The sequence below is a fragment of the Podarcis cretensis genome (genome assembly GCF_951804945.1).
Source record: "Podarcis cretensis genome assembly, chromosome: 12".
Taxonomy (NCBI): domain Eukaryota; kingdom Metazoa; phylum Chordata; class Lepidosauria; order Squamata; family Lacertidae; genus Podarcis; species Podarcis cretensis.
Genome location: NC_137181.1, coordinates 18,264,747 through 18,285,538, shown reverse-complemented (window position 1 = coordinate 18,285,538; position 20,792 = coordinate 18,264,747). Strand labels below are relative to the sequence as shown.

The 20,792-nt window shown below is 44.7% G+C and overlaps 1 protein-coding gene across 3 annotated transcripts in view; it reads right to left on the bottom strand.

Annotated features, from left to right (window-relative positions):
* Positions 1-18,520, bottom strand: part of PARD3 (par-3 family cell polarity regulator) — a 567,153-nt gene extending 548,633 nt beyond the window's left edge. For 2 of the 3 annotated variants that reach the window (XM_079996385.1, XM_079996386.1), the window contains exon 1: positions 18,244-18,514. In XM_079996385.1, coding sequence (XP_079852511.1) covers positions 18,244-18,363 — 120 coding nt within the window. In that variant the 5' untranslated portion in view covers positions 18,364-18,514. Of the gene's footprint in view, positions 1-18,243 lie in introns of all 3 variants that reach the window. The other variant, XM_079996388.1, reaches the window with a different exon arrangement.
* Between the last annotated feature and the right edge of the window lie 2,272 nt (positions 18,521-20,792).

Sequence of the window (20,792 nt, the reverse complement as noted above, 5' to 3'; positions counted from 1 at the left end):
CAACATCTCAATTATTTCTCCCCATTACCCACCACTAGGAAAACCAGATGAAACTGTGGACAGAATTTTAACAGTTGTATTGCAGGGGAATTTTGCCCTGTCTTAATCCTGCAGGTATGATACAAATCTGCACTTGCTGAAATTCCCTCCCCTACCCATCTATTAAAGGGGAGCAGAAACCTTTGTTAGTCTATTGCAAAAGAAAACACAGCATCTGGTGGCATCTTAAATGTGATGCCACCTAATTTGTAGATTAGCAAGGGTATTGTTGGAGCAGAGGAAGCCAACAGGATACCCTGTTGTTAGACTACAATTCCCATCAGCACCAGCCAAAATGGTCAGTGGCCAGGAATGATGAGAGTTGTAGTTCAGCAACATCAGGAAGGCTTCACATTAGCTTTTTCTGTGTTAGAAGGGGGTCCACCCTCCCAAGCTTTCTGTACTGAACCCTAGACCCTGTCCCCTTCCCTCCCTTTTTATATCTTCATCATCATCATTGCCAACATCATTCTAAGGTAGGTGTAGGGAACCTTTGGCCTTCAACAGGCATAGGCAAACTCAGCCCCCCAGATGTTTTGAGACTACAATTCCCATCATCCCTGACCACTGGTCCTGTTAGCTAGTGATGATGGGAGTTGCAGTCCCAAAACATCTGGAGGGCCGAGTTTGCTTATGCCTGGCCTTCAAGCAGTTGCTGGACTACAATTCCCATCAACCCTGGTCGTTGGCCATGTTTACTGGGATTGACAGAAGTTGTTGTTCAGCAACATCTGGAAGGCCAAAGGTTCCCCACACCTACCCTAAGGTTTCCAAGCAACTTACAATGCATTTGAAAACCAAATGCATTACACCACTAATTCATACAAAACACATGCCATTCATTAATATTAATAAATATATAATTTTGTAGGAATGTGTTAATGGCATAATGTGTTTATGATTAAGTTGCCAGGCTATTTACACACAAAAAAGCCCTGCATAACAAGATACAGTGCTACCTCGGTTTACAAACTTAATCCGTTCCGGAAATCCGTTCTTAAACCAAAACTATTATTAAACTGAGAGGTGCTTTCCCTAATGAGACCTCCCACCGCCGACCTTCCACTGTTTGGATTCCGTTCTTAGACCAAGGTAAAGTTCGCAAACTGGAACACTACTTCCGGTTTTGCAGAGTTCATAAACCGAATCGTTTGTAAATAGGACTGTCCTTAATCCGAGGTGTCAATGTATATGCACACAGAGGGCAGCTGGGTACACTACAAAATACAGTGCTGGGTACACTACAAAACACCCCAGCTTCCCACAAACTTACATTTGTGGACACACCCTGCATATAGATGTTAAACAGCACTGGGGACAAAATTGTACTATAGTGCAAATACCATGGAGCTGAAACACAGTCTCCCAATGCTAGTGTCTGAATATGACCCTCTAGGAACCAATGATACAGTGTCCCCAGTACCCATCCCGCAGAGCTGTTCCAGGAGGATACCGTGGTCGATCAAAAGCCACAGGGAGAATGAGAAGCAGAGCTGCATGAAGGATAGGGCTATCAGTGTCTACTAGCCATTATGTCTGTGCTCTGTCTCCACTGATGGGGCACCATGCCTCCAAATACAGCTGCTCAGAATCACAAGCGGGAAGGACTGTGTAGGACTCCAGTTCAGCTTGTGGGCTTGCCTTGGTGTCTGGCTCCCCACTGTGAGACACAAGATGCTGTAATAGAAGGGCCTCTGACCTGATTCAGCTGGGCTCTCCTTATGTCCTTATGTCCAAAGGGCCTCTCCAAACAACTGGGAACCCTGACATAGCAGCTGCAGGTGGGGCTAACATGCCCATTCCCTGACCACATCACACACTCACTGGCATCTAGACAAGCCATTGTGGTGCCCATAACCTGGGTTTAAGGAGCATTTGGCAAATAAACCTATCTGAATTTCTAACACAGGTTCAGATGAACATTCCTTCCAACTCCACAGAAATAGGGGCACAGTTCCTTGGGAGACAAGATGGTCCTTTAGCACTGAATTCTCAGTGCTGAGGATATTTCCAGTTCTCATAAAAATGAGGAAATGCAAAAAAAAGGCTAAAATTCAGGGCAATGAGAATGGGGAGAGGAGAACTGGAAATTTCAAAGGAAACATCTCTCTCTCTCTCTCTCTCTCTCTCTCTCTCTCTCTCTAGCTATCAAAATTTATTATACTACGCTAACACCACCAGAGGGATACTCTGTGTTACTTTCGCCCCCTTCAGAAACATACATTTTCTTGTGTATTTACATGAGTATGTCAAGTCTATTTACATACCAATTCTTAACCCAAAACCAAACCTTCATTTATTTACAATGCATAGTTTGCCACACACACAGGCACACACTTTGGCCAAGAAGTAGACATTCTGCAGTGTAAATGTGCTAAGGTAAGCTTTTTTAGCTACTTTTGAGTAAAAGCAAACATATTTGCAGTTGATAGCTGTATTTTATTTTAACTATCTCACACAGCCTTTAAAAATAAGGAGAAAAATATAGCCTTGTAGGTATAAACAATGGGCTATTTAGAATTTTATGTTATTTAAACTGCAAAAAACCCAAACAAGTTAGTTCAAACATCTCCTTTTATCTTGGAACACATCTGGAACACATTATTCAAAAACAACAATTGGAGCTACTATTCCATAAATCCACAACTGCTAAAAATATTTTGCCAAATAAAATTAAGACAGTTTGTAAAAGAAACCAAATGGATGGCTCCTAGCCCAGTGACCCATTCACCCCCCTACACCTACACCCACCAGAAATTAAAGATCCAAGCCTGTCATTCCTCTTGCAGAGTGGTGCAGGAACCAGTAGAGACATCCGCTAATGCAGGAGTGGGGAATCTTTGGCTCTCGGGGTGTTGCCAAACTACAGCTTCCATTGGTCCTCAGAAGCATGACCAATGGGAGTTGTAGTTCAACAACATATGTGGGCTAAAGGTTCTGTACACCTGTGCTAATATAAGAACAGGGGAGGCAATTTTTGCAGCAGCAGCAGCAGCAACAACAACAACAACCCTTTCTGATGCAGCCTCCTGTGCTCCCCAAATTCTGAGGGACCCTCTATACCTTCACAGTTTAGGTCAAATAGCCCCTGGCACATATCAAGACCATATTCAGCTTAGAGTGTGTCAATGGATTGGATCCAGATTCAAGACATGCATATAGCAGACCCACTGAAATAACTTTCAAGCACAGCTGAAACTGCAATCCTAACTCCACTCACCTGTGAATTAGCCCCACTGAATTCAATAGGATGAACTACTTCTAAATAGATGTACTTAGGACTGCTCTGAAAAACTGAGATCCAACTCAATGTTTCTCCCAGGATATTCTCCCTTTTCATAGCAATCATTAAGCTATAAGTAGGGGGTAGTTACCCTTTCTTGGTCCAAGGATCCCATTCAACGTTGACCACCCTTCTGGGAACTGCACACAAGCAGCTGATGTGGCCACCACATACTCTCTGCACACGTGTACAAGTCAACAACAGCCCACCTCAACTGATCCAATGCAGGTGATCAAGAAGTAAAGGTGCTTTGCATTTCCATCAGGGTGCTTGGTTGGGCAAGATTTAAACCTCTCCACCCAATCCAGTGCACTGTCCAATTTATTTATTTTTTTCCCTTTTTGCCATCATTGTCAAAATCAGGAGGGGCAGTCGGGGTGTGTGTCAGAAAAAGTGCCTGGGGGCCAAATCAAGCCCCCAAGCCTGGAGTTAACTGGGAGCTAGAGCCTTCATTGGGACGCAGGTGGCGCTGTGGGTTAAAGCCTCAGCGCCTAGGACTTGCCGATCGAAAGGTCAGCGGTTCGAATCCCTGCGGCGGGGTGCGCTCCCGCTGCTCGGTCCCAGCGCCTGCCAACCTAGCAGTTCGAAAGCACCTCCGGGTGCAAGTAGATAAATAGGGACCGCTTACCAGCGGGAAGGTAAACGGCGTTTCCGTGTGCGGCTCTGGCTCGCCAGAGCAGCGATGTCACGCTGGCCACGTGACCCGGAAGTGTCTCCGGACAGCGCTGCCCCCTGGCCTCTTAAGTGAGATGGGCGCACAACCCCAGAGTCTGTCAAGACTGGCCCGTACGGGCAGGGGTACCTTTACCTTATCTTTAGAGCCTTCATTAGAAGACTGATCAGGAGCCAAAAGACTGAAGGCTGTACAATGTTGCTCTTAGAGTTTTCTAACAGGTATAATTCAAACACTTGTTTCCCACAGAACTGAAAACCAGTTACGCAAGAAAAAGAGCTGCACACTGAATCAACAAAGATGGAATTCACAGGCTTTCTGCTGTGAAGGACAATATACAAAAGCACTAACAGATGTGCCAACACACAAAAGCCTCCCACAAGATGGCAAAACTTTCATGAACAAAAGCAAATGAAAGGTGGTTTTATCAAGTCACTTCTTTTTTAGCTGTAATAGTAGAAACAAAATAAAGATGAAGTTTATATACCTGGGGGTGGAGCAGTTCATTGTGCCATTGATTAGCATGGCACATGGAGTGTTAAGACTGAAACAGGGCATTTTCAGGGGTGGCCACCCTATTGTGGAAGTCCATCCTTAATGAAACCCAGTGCCCTCCATACTGATGGGAGCCTTATGCCAAGTTAAGCCATTGTGGTTCATCTAGCTCACTACTGTCTACACTTACTGTTAGCACCTCTCCAGGGTTCAAGCCAGGGGTCTCTTCCAAATCTAACTGGAGATATCCGGGGTTGAACCTGGGACTCTGCACATGCAAAACAGATGCTCCACCATGGAGTCACAAGTCATCCCCTGATAACATTCTGGTGTGGATTCAAAATGTATGTTTCTCCTCCACCAGGTATTTGGAACATAGTTGTGCTGGAATTTAACAGTTTTATTGCTTCCTGCCTCATGTTTTGATTGCTGATAAATTTTATGGAGATGTTATGGATATTTTAAACATTTTTATGTGTTCGTATTTTATTGTTATTGTTAGGGCTGGTGGGCTCCAGGAGGAGGAAGGGTGGCTTTGGAAAACAAAGAATAACTAAATATTTCAAAGCACTCTCTTATGCAAGGTGATTCAGCCACAGAGGCCTGTACTTACCAAGAGCTTGACAGCAAAATGCTAATTTGAATAATGTGCCCACACCCAATTAAAAGTATCATTTACATTAAAAAAAACCTGATGGGTGCCAAACTACTGTCAGAGGGGCTGTGGCATACTACTTTTACAATTAGCACATACAACTATAAACAAAACTGAGTAATCCCTTCAGGAATAAATACTTGACACTGGGACCTAAAGCTATGGGTTTCAACCAGTTGCAGCTTCCTGCTCATGGAAGGTTCTTCAGTCCAGGAGAGGTTTCCACGAATGGAAGAGGAGAAAGCAATTTTTGCCAGTGCCCCCATTCCCCTGCAACCTTCTTCAGATCAAAGGGTTGGAGGACCTGTTTTGAATACTATGGGGGCAGCAAGAGAAAGGTAGATTTTTCTTCTTTTTTAAAAAAACAACTTCCCTGCCCTCTCCATTTTTTGGAAGTCAATCTGCTGGAGCAAAGAGCTACCTGTGAACAGAGGGACACAACCCTCAAGAATCCATGCATTAGGCAAGGTGAGGCAACAGCCTCAGGCGGCAGGATCTACATGGGCAGCAGATCCCAAGGTGGATGTTTATTGTTCCCTGCTTGTTCCTGATGTTGATCCTCACTCACCCCCTTCTTCCCTGGAGAGGAAGTGTCATTTTGTGGTTCACCTCAGGTGTCAGAATGTCTTATGCTGGTCCTGTGCTCAGTTGTCCATCAGCCTGTTTTGGGGTTAGGGTTAGGGAGATGGGGGAGCAACTTCTGCAAATCTTGGGGCTTCTGAAGCCTGCTGAAACTTCCATCTTGTGACTGGCTATGTAAGAAGTGGCACTCAAACTGTGTTTGCTACTATTATATAGGATATAAGCCTTCAAAGTAGGAAATGAGTTGCTAGTATCTACAGGGGCACTGCAGAGCTTTGAAATGCAGGCTTCCTTCTCCAGTACTTCAAAAATGAAACCTTGTTCATTTTTGCAGTTTAAGTGCAAGGAAGACGGGTACAAAATAGCTGCAACTCCAAGCCTACCAGTCAACAAACAGATACGGGTGTCCAGGAGAACCTGTGATGAGTACTCTCGCCAAGCATAAAGGTAAAGGTAAAGGTACCCCTGCCTGTACGGGCCAGTCTTGCCAGACTCTGGGGTTGTGCGCCCATCTCACTTAAGAGGCCAGGGGCCAGCGCTGTCCGGAGACACTTCCGGGTCACGTGGCCAGCGTGACATCGCTGCTCTGGCGAGCCAGAGCCGCACACGGAAACGCCGTTTACCTTCCCGCTGTTCGCCAAGCATACTAGGATTCAATTTCTTGACTTTAAGAAAGCCGACTTCATAAAACTTAGGGAAGTGCTGGGTGAGATCCCATGGACAGTAATACTAAAAGGAAAGGGAGTTCATGATGGCTGGGAGTTTGTTAAGAGGGAGATAGTAAAAGCACAACTTCAGGCAATGCCAATGAGACGGAAACATGGAAGGTGCCTAAAGAAGCCAGGGTGGCTATCTAAAGAACTTTTAACTGAGTTAAGATTAAAAAAGAATGTGTACAAAAAATGGAAAAGGGGGTAAACCACCAAAGAGGAATTCAAACAAATAGCCAGCACGTGTAGACACAAAGTCAGAAAAGCTAAAGCACAGAATGAACTCAGGCTTGCTAGAGAGGTTAAAAGCAACAAAAAAGGCTTTTATGGGTATGTTTGTAGCAAAAGGAAGAAGAAAGAAACAGTGGGGTCACTCAGAGGAGAAGATGGTGAAATGCAAACAGGGGACACAGAAAGGGCTGAACTCCTCAATGCCTTCTTTGCCTCAGTCTTCTCCGATAAAGAAAACAATGCCCGACCTGAAGAATTTGGAGCAAATGATTCAGCAGAGGAAACACAGCCCAGAATAACTAAGGAGATAGTACAAGAATACTTGGCTAGTTTAGATCTATTCAAGTCTCCAGGGCCAGATGAACTGCATCCAAGAGTATTAAAAGAACTGGCAGATGTGATCTCAGAACCACTGGTTCTTTGAGAATTCCTGGAGAACAGGCAAAGTCCCGGCAGACTGGAGGAGGGCAAATGTTGTCCCTATTTTCAAAAGGGGGGAAAGAGAGGACCCAAATAATTACCGCCCAGTCAGTCTGACATCAATACCAGGGAAGATTCTGGAGCAGATCATTAAGCAAACAGTCTGTGAGCACCTAGAAAGGAATGCTGTGATCACCAATAGTCAGCATGGATTTCTGAAAAATAAGTCATGTCAGACTAACCTGATCTCGTTTTTTGACAGAATTACAAGCCTGGTAGATGAAGGGAACGCAGTGGATGTAGCCTACCTTGATTTCAGCAAGGCATTTGACAAGGTGCCCCATGATATTCTTGTAAAGAAGCTGGTAAAATGCGGTCTTGACTATGCTACCACTCAGTGGATTTGTAACTGGCTGACTGACCGAACCCAAAGGGTGCTCATCAATGGTTCCTCTTCATCCTGGAGAAGAGTGACTAGTGGGGTGCCACAGGGTTCTGTCTTGGGCCCGGTCTTATTCAACATCTTTATCAACGACTTGGATGATGGACTCAAGGGCATCCTGATCAAATTTGCAGGTGACACCAAACTGGGAGGGGTGGCTAACACCCCAGGGGACAGGATCACACTTCAAAACGACCTTGACAGATTAGAGAACTGGGCCAAAACAAACAAGATGAATTTTAACAGGGAGAAATGTAAAGTATTGCACTTGGACAAAAAAAAATGAGAGGCACAAATACAAGATGGGTGACACCTGGCTTGAGAGCAGTACATGTGAAAAGGATCTAGGAGTCTTGGTTCACCACAAACTTGACATGAGCCAACAGTGTGACGCGGCAGCTAAAAAAGCCAATGCAATTCTAGGCTGCATCAATAGGAGTATTGCATCTAGATCAAGGGAAGTAATAGTGACACTGTATTCTGCTCTGGTCAGACCTCACCTGGAGTACTGTGTCCAGTTCTGGGAACCACAGTTCAAGAAGGACACTGACAAAGTGGAACGTGTCCAGAGGAGGGCAACCAAAATGCATTTTTATTTCATGCTGGGCTCCCTCTAGCCACGGCTGACCAATTCAAATCCAATAATAATAATAATAATAATAATTTGTTATTTATACCCACCCTATCTGGCTGGGCCTCCCCAGCCACTCCGGGCAGCTTCCAACAAAAATATTAAAATACAGTAATGCATCAAACATTAAAAGCTTCCCTAAACAGGGGTTCTCCTTTTCTTTTTTAAACTCACAACTGCATGGGGAGGAGCAATCTGGATCAGATTGATGGCGTCCTGAGGTTTTTAACCCTTTCGTCCCATGACATTTTCTCTTCTGAAAATTACTGTATTTTTTGCTCTATAAGACTCACTTTTTCCCTCCTAAAAAGTAAGGGGAAATGTGTGTGCGTCTTATGGAGCAAATGCAGGCTGCGCAGCTATCCCAGAAGCCAGAACAGCAAGAGGGATTGCTGCTTCCGCTGCACAGCGATCCCTCTTGCTGTTCTGGCTTCTGAGATTCAGAATAATTTTTTTCTTGTTTTCCACCTTCAAAAACTAGGTGCGTCTTGTGGTCTGGTGCGTCTTATAGAGCAAAAAATACGGTGCTCTGCACAAAGCTGCTATTTCCCCTAAAGCTGCCATTTACAGCAAATTTCATAGACAGGACTTACTTCCAAGTTAATCTATCAAGGATAGGAGCCTCCCTGACTGTCTTTCACCTAGCTAGTTATAAACATTTTTATTCTGCCAGGCTTTTGCCTTCTAAGGTCATTGTTACTTGTGAGCTCTGCTGTTGTTGCTTTTAAATAAATTTTAACGTCATGTGTTTTGTGCATATAATTGCAGAGGTGGGGCAACATGGCCTAAGAGCCACATTCCCGTCTTGGCAACCTTCTGGGTGCTGTATCAGAGCAACTAGCGTGAATTTTGTCTTTAGACAGTAGGCTAGTTTCTTCACAATCACACAACCCATACAAGCAAGAAAGAAGCATTATTGGAGTTCAAGGATACATTCCATCGAGGTAAAAACATAGTTTTGGTGCACAGCAAGGCTAGTGGTGGCATGGCTTGGGAGGGCAGTAAGTCCAGAGGACCGGAAAGAGAAGACTGGAGGGCTGCATTTGGTTCCCCAGAACTGGTTTAAAGTACAGTGGTACCTCGCAAGACAAAATTAATTCGTTCTGCGAGTTTTTTCGTCTTGCGATTTTTTCGTCTTGCGAAGCACGGATTTTGGAAAAGCTTCAAAAATCACCAAAGTCTTCAAAAACCTCAAAAAAGGCTACCACACCGCGTGCTATGAGTTGCTCCTCGAAGTCAAGTCGCAACTGCACCCCCTGAATGCACGGTTTTAAGAAAAAGGAAACAAACTTGCAAGACAAGAAACAAACTTGCAAGACGTTTTCGTCTTGCGAAGCAAGCCCATAGGGAAATTCGTCTTGCGAAGCAACTCAAAAAACGAAAAACTCTTTCGTCTTGCGAGTTTTTCGTCTTACAAGGCATTTGTCTTGTGAGGTACCACTGTATTATGATTTTAAACAGTTGTCAATCATGGGATACCTTGGCCACAGCTGCCTATGCGCTGGCACAACTGGATTGCTGCAATGTGCGAGCCAGCAACATCTGGGGAATGAAAGGTCTGGCAGGGCAAAAAGCCCAGAATTAAGTTTAAGATATTAACTGATGCGAAAGAAAGAGGGGGCTTTGCCCTGCCAGACCTAAGGTTGTACTATGAGTCAGCAGCTTTCTGCTGGCTAAAAGACTGGCTACTTCTCAAAGACACTGATGTATTGGATCTGGAAGGTTTTAACAATGCTTTTGGTTGGCATGCATACTTATGGTATGACAAGGTTAAGATCAATAAGGCCTTTAAGAACCATATTGTCAGAAAGGCAGTGTTTAATGTCTGGATAAAATATAAAGACTTATTGGAAAACAAAACTCCAAGGTGGCTCTCATCTTTGGAAGCTAAGGCCCGAAAAAGACTCAATATGGAGGCCAAATGGCCAAAATATTGGGAAATACTAGAAAAAGATGGAGACAACTGGAAATTGCAGAGTTTTGAGAAAATGAAGGATAAAGTGCGAGACTGGTTACATTACTCTCAGATTAAAGAAATGTTTAAAAATGACAAAAAGTTAGGATTCCAGGTGGAGAAATCGAAATTGGAAACAGAACTGTTAGAACCTAGGACTAAGGTACTTTCAAGAATGTATAACTTGCTGTTAAAATGGAATACACAAGATGAAACGGTCAAATCGGTCATGATTAAATGGGCACAGGATATTGGACATAATATCATGTTTGAGGACTGGGAAAGGTTGTGGACCTCTGGGTTGAATTTCACTGCATGTAATGCTTTGAAAGAAAATGTTATGAAAATGATATATAGATGGTACATGACCCCAGTCAAACTCGCAAAATATACCATTTGTCTGATAATAAATGTTGGAAATGTAAAGAGAATGAAGGAACATTCTTTCACCTCTGGTGGACCTGTCCTAAAGTGAAGGCCTTTTGGGAAATGATATATAATGAGCTGAAAAAGGTATTTAGGTATACCTTCCTTAAGAAACCAGAGGCCTTCCTTTTGGGCATTATCGGTCAGAGGGTGGCAAAGAAGGACCGAACTTTTTTCCTGTATGCAACAACGGCAGCAAGGATACTTATCGCTAAATACTGGAAAACCCAAGATCTACCCACACTGGAAGAATGGCAGACACAACTGATAGGCTACATGGAACTGGCAGAAATGACTGGCAGAATCCGAGACCTGGGAGAGGAGAGGATGGAAGAAGACTGGAAGAAATTCAAGATTTATTTGCAAAAACATTGTAATTTGGTTGAATGTTAAGAAGGATGCTGGATCATAAATAATATGGCACCACTAAACTAGATGGAGTAATGAAGATAAGCTATGTAACAATTTAAAATAATTAAATTTTTTTGAATAATTATTAAATTATAGTTAAATTTCTAAGATTTGGTTAAAGGGGATTGGAGACCAGAAAATTAGATATAAGAGTAGAATCAAGATGATAAATTGCTGGCAAATTTTATTGGAATGAAGGTAGGAGCGGGAGATGAGAGGAAGTCCAAAGAAGTGGTGAAACTATGCTGAGATATATGTTATACTGTTTATTCTTATGTATTGTATTAAAAATTCTTAATAATTTTTTTTTTTTTTAAAGAAAGGTTCCCAACGCTACCTTACAGACTTATTTTGCATTCAACAAGAAGCACAAATTTCCACTTACATGTCTTTGGGTCTCCACAGCCCAAAGTGCAAGGATGGGACATTATTCAATCTCCCCATTATTATAAAATACAGTAGACAAAATAAGGTGCATTTAGTCCTGTGTTTTCTTAAGTCTCCTTTTTATAGCAACTTCTGTCTCTTGCCATGTAATTAACTTTTCATTTTCCTAGCATAATGATCCCATTCCAACAACAACAAAAGATGTCATTTGTATTATACTTGACTTAATTTTGAGCACTGCTTCCTATAAAAGGTATTATCAGCACCCGAGAATTCATCTTTTGCTTTTTAATTTGCAAAATAATATGACTCTGACAGACTACTGCCACGAGGGCATGTCAAGAAAAGGAAAAGCAGAGCTAGAACAATTCTACAAAGTTCTATATAGCTACAAAGTTGATCCTGCCACTGAGGTATCCAACAGGTAATCTTAGGCTAGGGATGCAAGAAAAAATCAAATTCTGACCCATGTTTGTCACATACAGCACTGTTTCCTTTCTACTGCAGTTAGTTTGGCTTTCAAAAAAAACTGTTGTTCATCTCTTTGTCTGCTGGGCTGGGCAAAATTTTAAATAATAAAGTACATAACTGATTACATTATTTCACGCCATCAATTTCAGTGCAGAGGAAATGCAATGCAGATGGGAAGGGGGGCAATCAATTACTTATCATTTACAGCCTGAAAGACAAAAGTGAATACTGATTGTTTTCACCTGACTGATTTGCCTTCCAGACATGGAAGCAAATAAGTGAGTTTCACCAATTTCTGCTCCTGTTTCTATATGAGTTCTCTGACACCCCTATGCTATGCATGTCTGCTACTTAGAAGTCACACTGAGCTCCATGAGATTTTGCCCCAGGTAAGCATGTACAGAACTGCAGCCCTATTGTGCAAGCATGTGCATGTTTAATTGGAAGTCAGCTTCACTGTGGTCAATGGGGCTTAGTTCCTGGCAAGTGTGTGGAGGATTGAAGCCTTTGGCTACACTTGTACATAGATACTTACTTGGGAGTAAATTCCATTGAGATCTACGACTCTTAAATGTGAGTAGGCAGATGTGCATAGGATAATATAGTCACTTTTCAGACCTCGTCATGCCTAAATTGATGGTAGCTTTTATGGGTTAATTCTTTCCTCTAGTAAAAGCATTTTTATAGGTGAACCTGGAATCTACCGTGTCTACCTGGAGTAAGTTCCACTAAGCACAATGGAATTTACTTTCAAGTAAGCATGAATAGGATAGCCCAACAGAATATTTATACGAAGGATAGGAAACCTACGCGACACCCCGCCCCCGAAGATGTTGGACTTGCAACAACTCTCACTCCCCAGCCAGCATGGCCAGTGGTCGGGAATGATGAAGCCCAACAACTTCTGAATGATCAAGGTTCTCCATCCATGATTTACATAGTGTATGTTACACGTCACAAACTAACTTAAGAAAGGGAAGATACATGCCCCAAAGAGCACACAATCTACATTTCAGAGTTGCTACAGAGGAAGACAAGGACTGGCAAAGGCAAGAGCAGGGGTTGGCAACTTAAGGCCCATCGGCCACAAGCAGTCCACAGGGGTTGTTTAACCGGCCCATGAGCCGCCCCCAGACCAAGCCACCTGCTCAGCAAGCCCCCATGTGCTGCACTAAACCAGTGCAGCGCAGCGTGGGGACTCGCTTCCACAGTGCTGGAAATCACGTCTGCGCAGACACCAGAAACTGCAGGTGCGGGTGCATGATCTGGCCCATGGAGGGATCTCCACTGGAGTGAACCAGCCCAGGCGAGGTAAACCTTGCCAACCCCTGGGCAAGAGAAACAAGAGATGGCTGTGGATAATGTTAGGCTTTAATAAGGTTGTCATCAAGATTGTTTTAAAGGAGGGACATGCTGTTTTAAGGAATTTCATTTTCGTTCCACCACCCCTAGGTGCGTGCACACAAACACACACACACCCCACAGGCACCGGCAGGAGTTGTTATGTATAAAACATATTCAAATACGTCAAATAAACTTTCGGTAGATGCCAACTGCCTGCATAAGACTAGAAAAAGAATACAATGAGTGTTTCAAAGGTTTACTGTTCAAATGCAAAACATTTTGACCAATAATACCAGCAGGGCAATCTATCAGTATATTTGAATATTTAAATATATGGCATCCATTTTCATATCCTTTATTTTGAAGTTATTTGTACAATTTCTCCCAATCAAGTTTAACCATACCATAAAGCTTTTTGTAGATGGGGTGAGGCCATAACGCAGCAGTGGGAAACCTGTGAGCTGACCCTCTACATCTTGTTCAACTCCAGAATTCATCATCACCAGCTAACACTGCCAATGGTCAAGGAAGATGGGAGTTGTGGGCTTGAAACATCTGGGAGGACCACAGATTCCCCACCCTTTCCCATAAAGCATTCAGTATTGTACATTTGATTGCTATAATCTGCTCTATAACCATAGGGTAAAGAGCAGATTAGAAATAGGATAAGCAAACATTTAAATTAGTGGCATAGTATTTTCTTATGGATGGCAGCACTGACTGCAAAACATTTCACATAATGCACATTTAGGTATTCAGTTAAGTACTTTTATAATGTGGTGCTCTGGGAGAGGGAGAGGATGCACATTTAATGTACAACTTAATAAAGTTCTGGAGATGCCTAGGCATCTCTGCTGAATGAAAATATTGCCATATGAAATTATTATTCAGTCATGCAGAAAAGCATATGCTACAGCCCTCTGACATGTCTGAACCACCTCTGGGGTTTGAGAGCTTGAAAACATCATCACCTTAAAGTCCTCACACACTCACACACCCCATACACTGTGAGCTGGCATATCTGAGTGAGAGGCATCTCTCTCCAAAAACAAAGGGACTCTTCATACATTAGATTTTTAAGTATATGCTTAAACATCTTAAGTGTGCCCCTAAGTACACTAAGCACGAATGCTACAGGTTGATGTTTGTGTACCATTACTGTATATCATGCTGTTGTTGCACTTAGGAAAACAAGATTGTCTGGAGCCTCCTTCCAAATAACACTTTGTTGCAAATCCAAGTTTGCTGTGGTGCAATGTTGAAACAATCCCAAACGTTAATTGTTTGGGAAGCAGAGAGCAAACAGTGAAAAGCAAACTTGAAACTCTGTCAAAACCCTTTGAGAATCGTTTCCCACCTTTTAACCACAGAACTGAAGGAGTCTCGTGAGCCACCTCTCTAATCTCTTTTCCCTACCCATGTGCAACCATGCATAACCTGATACTGTATTCAGCTAGAGTTAAGACCTTGTATTCCAAGAAGTTATCAATGGCTGATATAACAGAGGAAGATAACTTCTTGAGAACAAGAGTATGAACACATTTGCTGAAAGTAAGGGGGGGTTGGCTGCAGTGCCCAAACAAGCCAATTTTATTATTTTTTAAGGAAAGGGAGGTGTCAAAGGGTACATGAGTAACAGCCCAAGATTCAGTTACAGATAGGTAGCCGTGTTGGTCTGCCATAGTCAAAACAAAATAAAAAAATTCCTTCCAGTAGCACCTTAAAGACCAACCAAGTTAGTTCTTGGTATGAGCTTTCGTGTGCATGCACACTTCTTCAGATACACTGAAACAGAAGTCACCAGACCCTTCTATATAGTGAGAAGGTGGGGAGGGGTATTACTCAGAAGGGTGGTGGGATTGGGTGATTGGCAGATAGCTGTGATGAGCCTGTTGACGACTCTTAACGACTGCAATAGGTCAGCAAGATTCTTACTTCACATTCTTGCCAGTGTGGTGTAGTGATTAGAGCATCAAACTAGGACCTGGGATCCAGAGACTAGAGTTTACATCCCCACTCAGCCATGGACTCCAATGGGTGACCTTGGGTGAGTTACTATCTTGCAGTCTAGCCTACCACACAGGGTTGTTGCTAGGATAAAATGGAGAAGGGGAGGGAAACAGGTATGCCACTTTGAGCTCCTTGGAATAAAAGTGAGATATAAATATAATATAATAATAAATATAAATATAATAAAAATCTATTTCAGGCAAGTTTTTTTAGAGCAAATCCATAGCATGCAAAACAGCAGCAACCTCCAGCCTGTTATATGTGTGATACCCTACTTCCCAAGGTGCCTCTGCAATCATCTCCAGTTGCCTGTTTCAAAATGAAAACTCCATCATGCACCACCTTTCATTTGGCTTTAAGAAGTGCTGGGCATGTCAAAGGAAGTGCTATATAAGCAACAGCACCTTTCTTTTCACGCTGTCCTGCGGTTTGCAGGCAACATGCTGCTGCTGCTGCTGCTGCTGCCTCTACCAGCCATTCTGATATGACTCACAACCTGCTGGGCTTGTCTCTCACTAAAAGCCAGCTCTCCTCTTCACAGCAAGGCATTTTCTTGCACTTTGGATGGGGGTTCAAGCTGTGAATAAAAACACTTCTTAGGAGCTTACATACCTCGATGGGGGGGTGTCCTATTTTGTTTTCCAAAATAAATAGGTTGCTTATTTTCCTAACAGGGGCCTTTTTTGTTTGTATTTCCTTATGTCATTTGGATTTTCCCATGGATTTGGTCCCCCACCCAGAACAAGTAGCACTGTGAGCACACAAGACTTATTTGCCAGCTACCTTTGAATCTAGAGTCTACTGTGTTTTGTTATTTTCAATGCACGGTTCTAAAATATACTGGGAAGTAGGAATATCAACAGAAAAGGATTGTATGGCTTACCCAAACACCCCTTCCTGTAATTACCTATGCTCTCTCTCAATTACAAAGTCCAAAAAAAATTCCCCAAGCTGCAAGATAGAGATGAGAACTAAACATCTCTAGAATGAAAGCCTGCAATCAACTTGTCAGTCAAAGGGAAAGTTACAGAATTACAGAATGTATTTTCTTTCTGTTTTAGAAAAGGGATTGTATCTTACAATAAGGCAGAAGAGCTGAACATTACAAATAGCTATGTATTCTGCCAAAACTACATCAGAATTTATTATTATTATTATTATTATTATTATTATTATTATTATTATTATTTTGCAGGCGTCCTGCAAATCCAGTAAAAATCCAAGCAAGCTTTATATGAGGCAGGAGGACATGTGAACTCCAGTGGACAGTGTGCTCCAGAACAACAGAGCAGTTACAGTTCTGGGCATATTCTAATTTTGTTCAGCACCTCATGAAACCCACAATTAAACAGTTGCTTATGTTTCCCACCATCCAAAAAGGCAATTGTGCAAAGGAGGGATTTCGGTCCCTGGGGTGTCTTACAGCCTCACTCTCTCCTTCCCCATACAAAAGTAGGCAAACACACTCTACATGCTGACAGTGTTTCAGGAAGCATGGTGAGGATATGATGGCTGCATCCAATGTTAAGCCACATTCAAAGAAGGCCCACCAAAATGAATTAAAGTGACTAACCTATGCCCATTAATATCAGTGGGTTTACTCTGAGTAGCACTTAGTTGGGTACAGCCCGTAATTTGTGGAAAATGTGACCTGCACAATTATAATCAAGGCACAGCTATTTATCTTACAGGAAAATAGAACTCACTTGAAAGAATTTTTAAAAAAAGAAATCTAATTTTTGCTTTAGTTAACCAATTCTGTGTTTGAGAGCTGAAAGGAAGTGGAAGAAAAATAAAGCTCGGAGTTTATTTATTTTTTAATAGCAGAACTCAGTTACTGTTCCTATGCATGAGAACTCCATGATTTCATGTTTAGGGTTTTCTCTCTCCGGCCTGGACTAGCTGGAAAGCCTGGGGCTGGATTTCAAGTCTTTGCAGTAACCACAGCTCACGAAGAGAGGGGGGTGGGGTGAAATTTACCCGGTGCAGGAAGGAATGAAAGAAGGGTTTTTTTCTTTCAAAAATAATAACACAGCGTTGTTGTTGTTTTCGAAAACCCACACACCTCTGTGGATATAACTCGCTGTTGAACAACAACGCCGAACTACAACTCCGTGTAACAATTGCAACTGGAGAGATGTCAGCCTTAAGTGACATCTAACAGCCTAGCTGTGCTTTGCAACCCTCGGCGTGCATAGGCGATGAATGCAACACAACAGCTCCCCAACACCATCCTCCTCGAAAGAACTACGTGATTGGAGGGGGTGGGCGGGGGTCTTTATAAGTGGGAATGGGGGGAGAGAGGCTGAACTACGGCCACGACGACCACTTGCCGCTTCCAAACACACACACACACACCCAACACAAAAACTGCAACAAAGAGTTCAGGCCCCAAAAGCCACGCGCGACTCTCTTTTGCAACTGTGTATCTGGCCACACCGGACTTAAAAAAACAACAGGCAAGAACCACAAATCTCAGCGAAGAAGCACAAAAGGGGGGGAAAGGAGCCATGATGTTCAGCCAGCCCCAAACTCGGAAGCTTCCCATTTCCAATCGCGCTCTCTCTCACACACGCACACTCTCCTCCTTCTGGATCAGTAACAGGGACGGATACAAGAGCTCTGGGCGCTTGAAAGTTTACTGTCCCGGGGCGGGAAGGGGGAGGCGGCAGCGGACGACGACGGAAAGCGAGAGGAAGCGATCCCTGCTCCCCCAAACTCTCGTCCACGCTTCCTTGGGAGACTTTCCGAATCCCAGCTCCAGCTCAGCTGACAAAGCTCCCAACCCCGGGCTGGGGGTGTCCCGATCGGAGCCCCGCTCGCTCCTCCGGCTCCCTTCCCCACCAGCCTCCACTTTTTGCCTCTCTTTCCAGCTCCCTCCCCTCTCCAGGAAGCGCCATATTGATCCCAGGCGCCCTCTCTCGCTCGCTCGCTCTCCCTCCTCCTCCAGCTGCTGCTGCTCCTTCGCCTCCAGCCCGTCTTTCCTGCTCACCTCGCCCAAGTTCTCTCCCCCTCCCCGCCGCCCAGCTCCCCCACCCCACCCCACCCTTCGGCCCCCACGTCGCGCCCACACACTCACCTTGGCGATCGCCTTCCTGTACCTGGTCACCGCTTGCTCGATCAGACTGAAAACTTTCATCTGGCCGTCCCCGCAGGGCACGACCACCCGGGTCCGGCCGAAGCACACGGTGACTTTCATCCTGCCGCCCAGCGCGGCTCCCGGCCCCGATCCTCGGCCCGCCGCTTCCCGGAGCCCGCTGCTGCTGCTGCTGCTGCTGCTACGCGCAGATCGGCGGCAGCGCGGAGGGAGACGAGCGCCGCTCGGCTGGCCCTTCGCGCTTCCCCGCTTCCGCGCCCGGCCAGCAGCGCCAAGCGGGAGCCCGGCCCGAGGGCGGGCGGCTGGCGGAGCCTGCAGCTACCAAGTCGGCGGAGTCCCGTGGCGGCGCGAAGGGGGAGGCCCGGGCGGGCGCCCGTTCACATGCTGCGGAGGGAGGAGGAGCGGGGCGCCGCCGCTGTCGCCAGCGCTAAGCAGGCATGCTCGCTCCTCGCTCGCTCGCTCGCTGCTCGCCCGCTCCCTTCCTGGCGCGCCAGCCGCTGCCTCTGGCCACCTGTTCGGCGTCTCCTCCTGCGCGCAGCTAGGCGGCGGCTTGCCTCACTCCTGCGACACGGGAAGGGCCGGGCTGTCTCCCCGCGAAGGCCGTGCAGGGCATTGCTCTTCGCCAGTCGCTCTCCAAGGCTCCCCCCACACCCAGCCCCGTTAAGGGGTCAGATGCATGGCCAGGCGCACTAGGTACCCGCCAGCTCTCTTCTTCTTTTCTCGGAGAGTTGGTTCTTTTCCACCTTCCCACCACTTTGAAAGTTTTGCTCTACTTCCTGGCTGTTTGCTTTCCCGCTATCAGCTTTATTCCGGAGTAACTGTCGTCTTGCAAACTGTCTCCTTGCCCAGAGAGGCCGCAGTCCTAAATGGGGTGGGTGCTGGGGCGCCAGGCCTCTCCGCCTTGGTGGAATTAAGTGAGCACTCGGCAGTTGTGGCTCCAGAGATTGGGTGATCCGCAACAGATGCGCAGCCCCAGCTGGTTCGGGTTACTCGGTGGGAAATGTGCGCAGCGTTAGGAGAGGAGTAAGGCTGCCGGCCCATGCTTACTTTCCACTGAGAGCAACAGCAGGATTCTGTGCATGTTGACGCACAAGTAGACTGTGGTCGGGAAGTAAATGGGTTTAGGATTGCAGACTTCGTCTCCTCAAAGCATCCCTTCAGACTGGTTTTTTGTAAGTGTATTTTGCAACATCCCAGTTTATACAGAAGTAGTACGTTAGTGGTGGATTTATGCCAAACCATCCATGCATCCACTTTATTAGTTGTTCCGTGATACTTCCTCTGCATCATCACATTATTGCCATCTAGAGGGGCACTCTTATGCTATAGCACCACAAAAGTGGAGCACTTGTGGGATAAAAAATGTGCAGGTTCTCAGCAGAAAGTTATGGCGTGTGCACTGGTGCACAGCAGCATGTCCACCCTGAAACTTTTGCAGTTGCAAACAGCATTGAAAGCATAAACCTGTAGCTACCAGAAGATAAAGTGAGATAAAGCACTCCAACAGACAATGTCAGCAAGCATTTAGGAAGCAACATTCAAAGTTATAATAGTTAATACTGGACCCCACTCAAAATGCACAGAATAAATCCAGATACTTTTAAGGGACTGCTGGAAAGGGTGTGGGGAGAGAGGAAGCTACTCAGTCTATGATGGGGGGTGTCACTACATAAAGGAATTCTGGAACACAGTATTCACTAATACATTAATTATCACCAGTGGCGTAGCGTGGGGGGTGCAGGGGGGGCCGGCCGCACCGGGCGCAACATCTGGGGGTTAGGGTTAGGGGGCGCAAATCCACAGGTTAGGGGGCGCAAATCCATGGGTTAGGGGGCGCAAATTACTTGCCTTGCCCCGGGTGCTGACAACCCACGCTACGCCACTGATTATCACAGATCAAATTATGCCTCCAGGTCAAACCCTTAACAGTTGTTGTTATTATTATTATTTATTGAATTTATATCTCACCCTTTCAAAGGAGCCCAGGGTGGCAAACAGATGCACAATTTAAAAACAATAACAAAGCGTAAGCGTTCTAAAACAGTTAAAGCATTATAAAAACAATTACAGTTAAAAACATCTAAAACCAGTTACAGTTAAAAACTTTCTTCCATTCAGTGATCTCAGGGTTGCCAGTCACAGTATTCTTCAGTCACCAAATGCCTGGGTAAACAGGAATGTTTTCAAATTCTTCCTGAAAGTTGTATATAATGGAATCAAGTGTGCTACAATTGGGCAAACACCACTGAAAAGGCCCTGTCACAGGTTAACATGTGAAGCTGCTCAATATACTGAGAACTAGTGGTTCTTGGGGGGGTACCTAGAATTAGCAGGTTACTGAAAAACCACAGGGTTTATGGTAAAGGGTTGGCAGAATCTGAATATGGCTTTTTCTGAACAATTAACTTATCAGAATTGGATGGTAAAAGGAATTGCCAAAACGGATAACTTTTGATACAATTTTGACTCTCTTTATAGCTAAACAAGGATGGAAATGTACTACAAGTTGGACTAGATGATCCTCAGGGTCC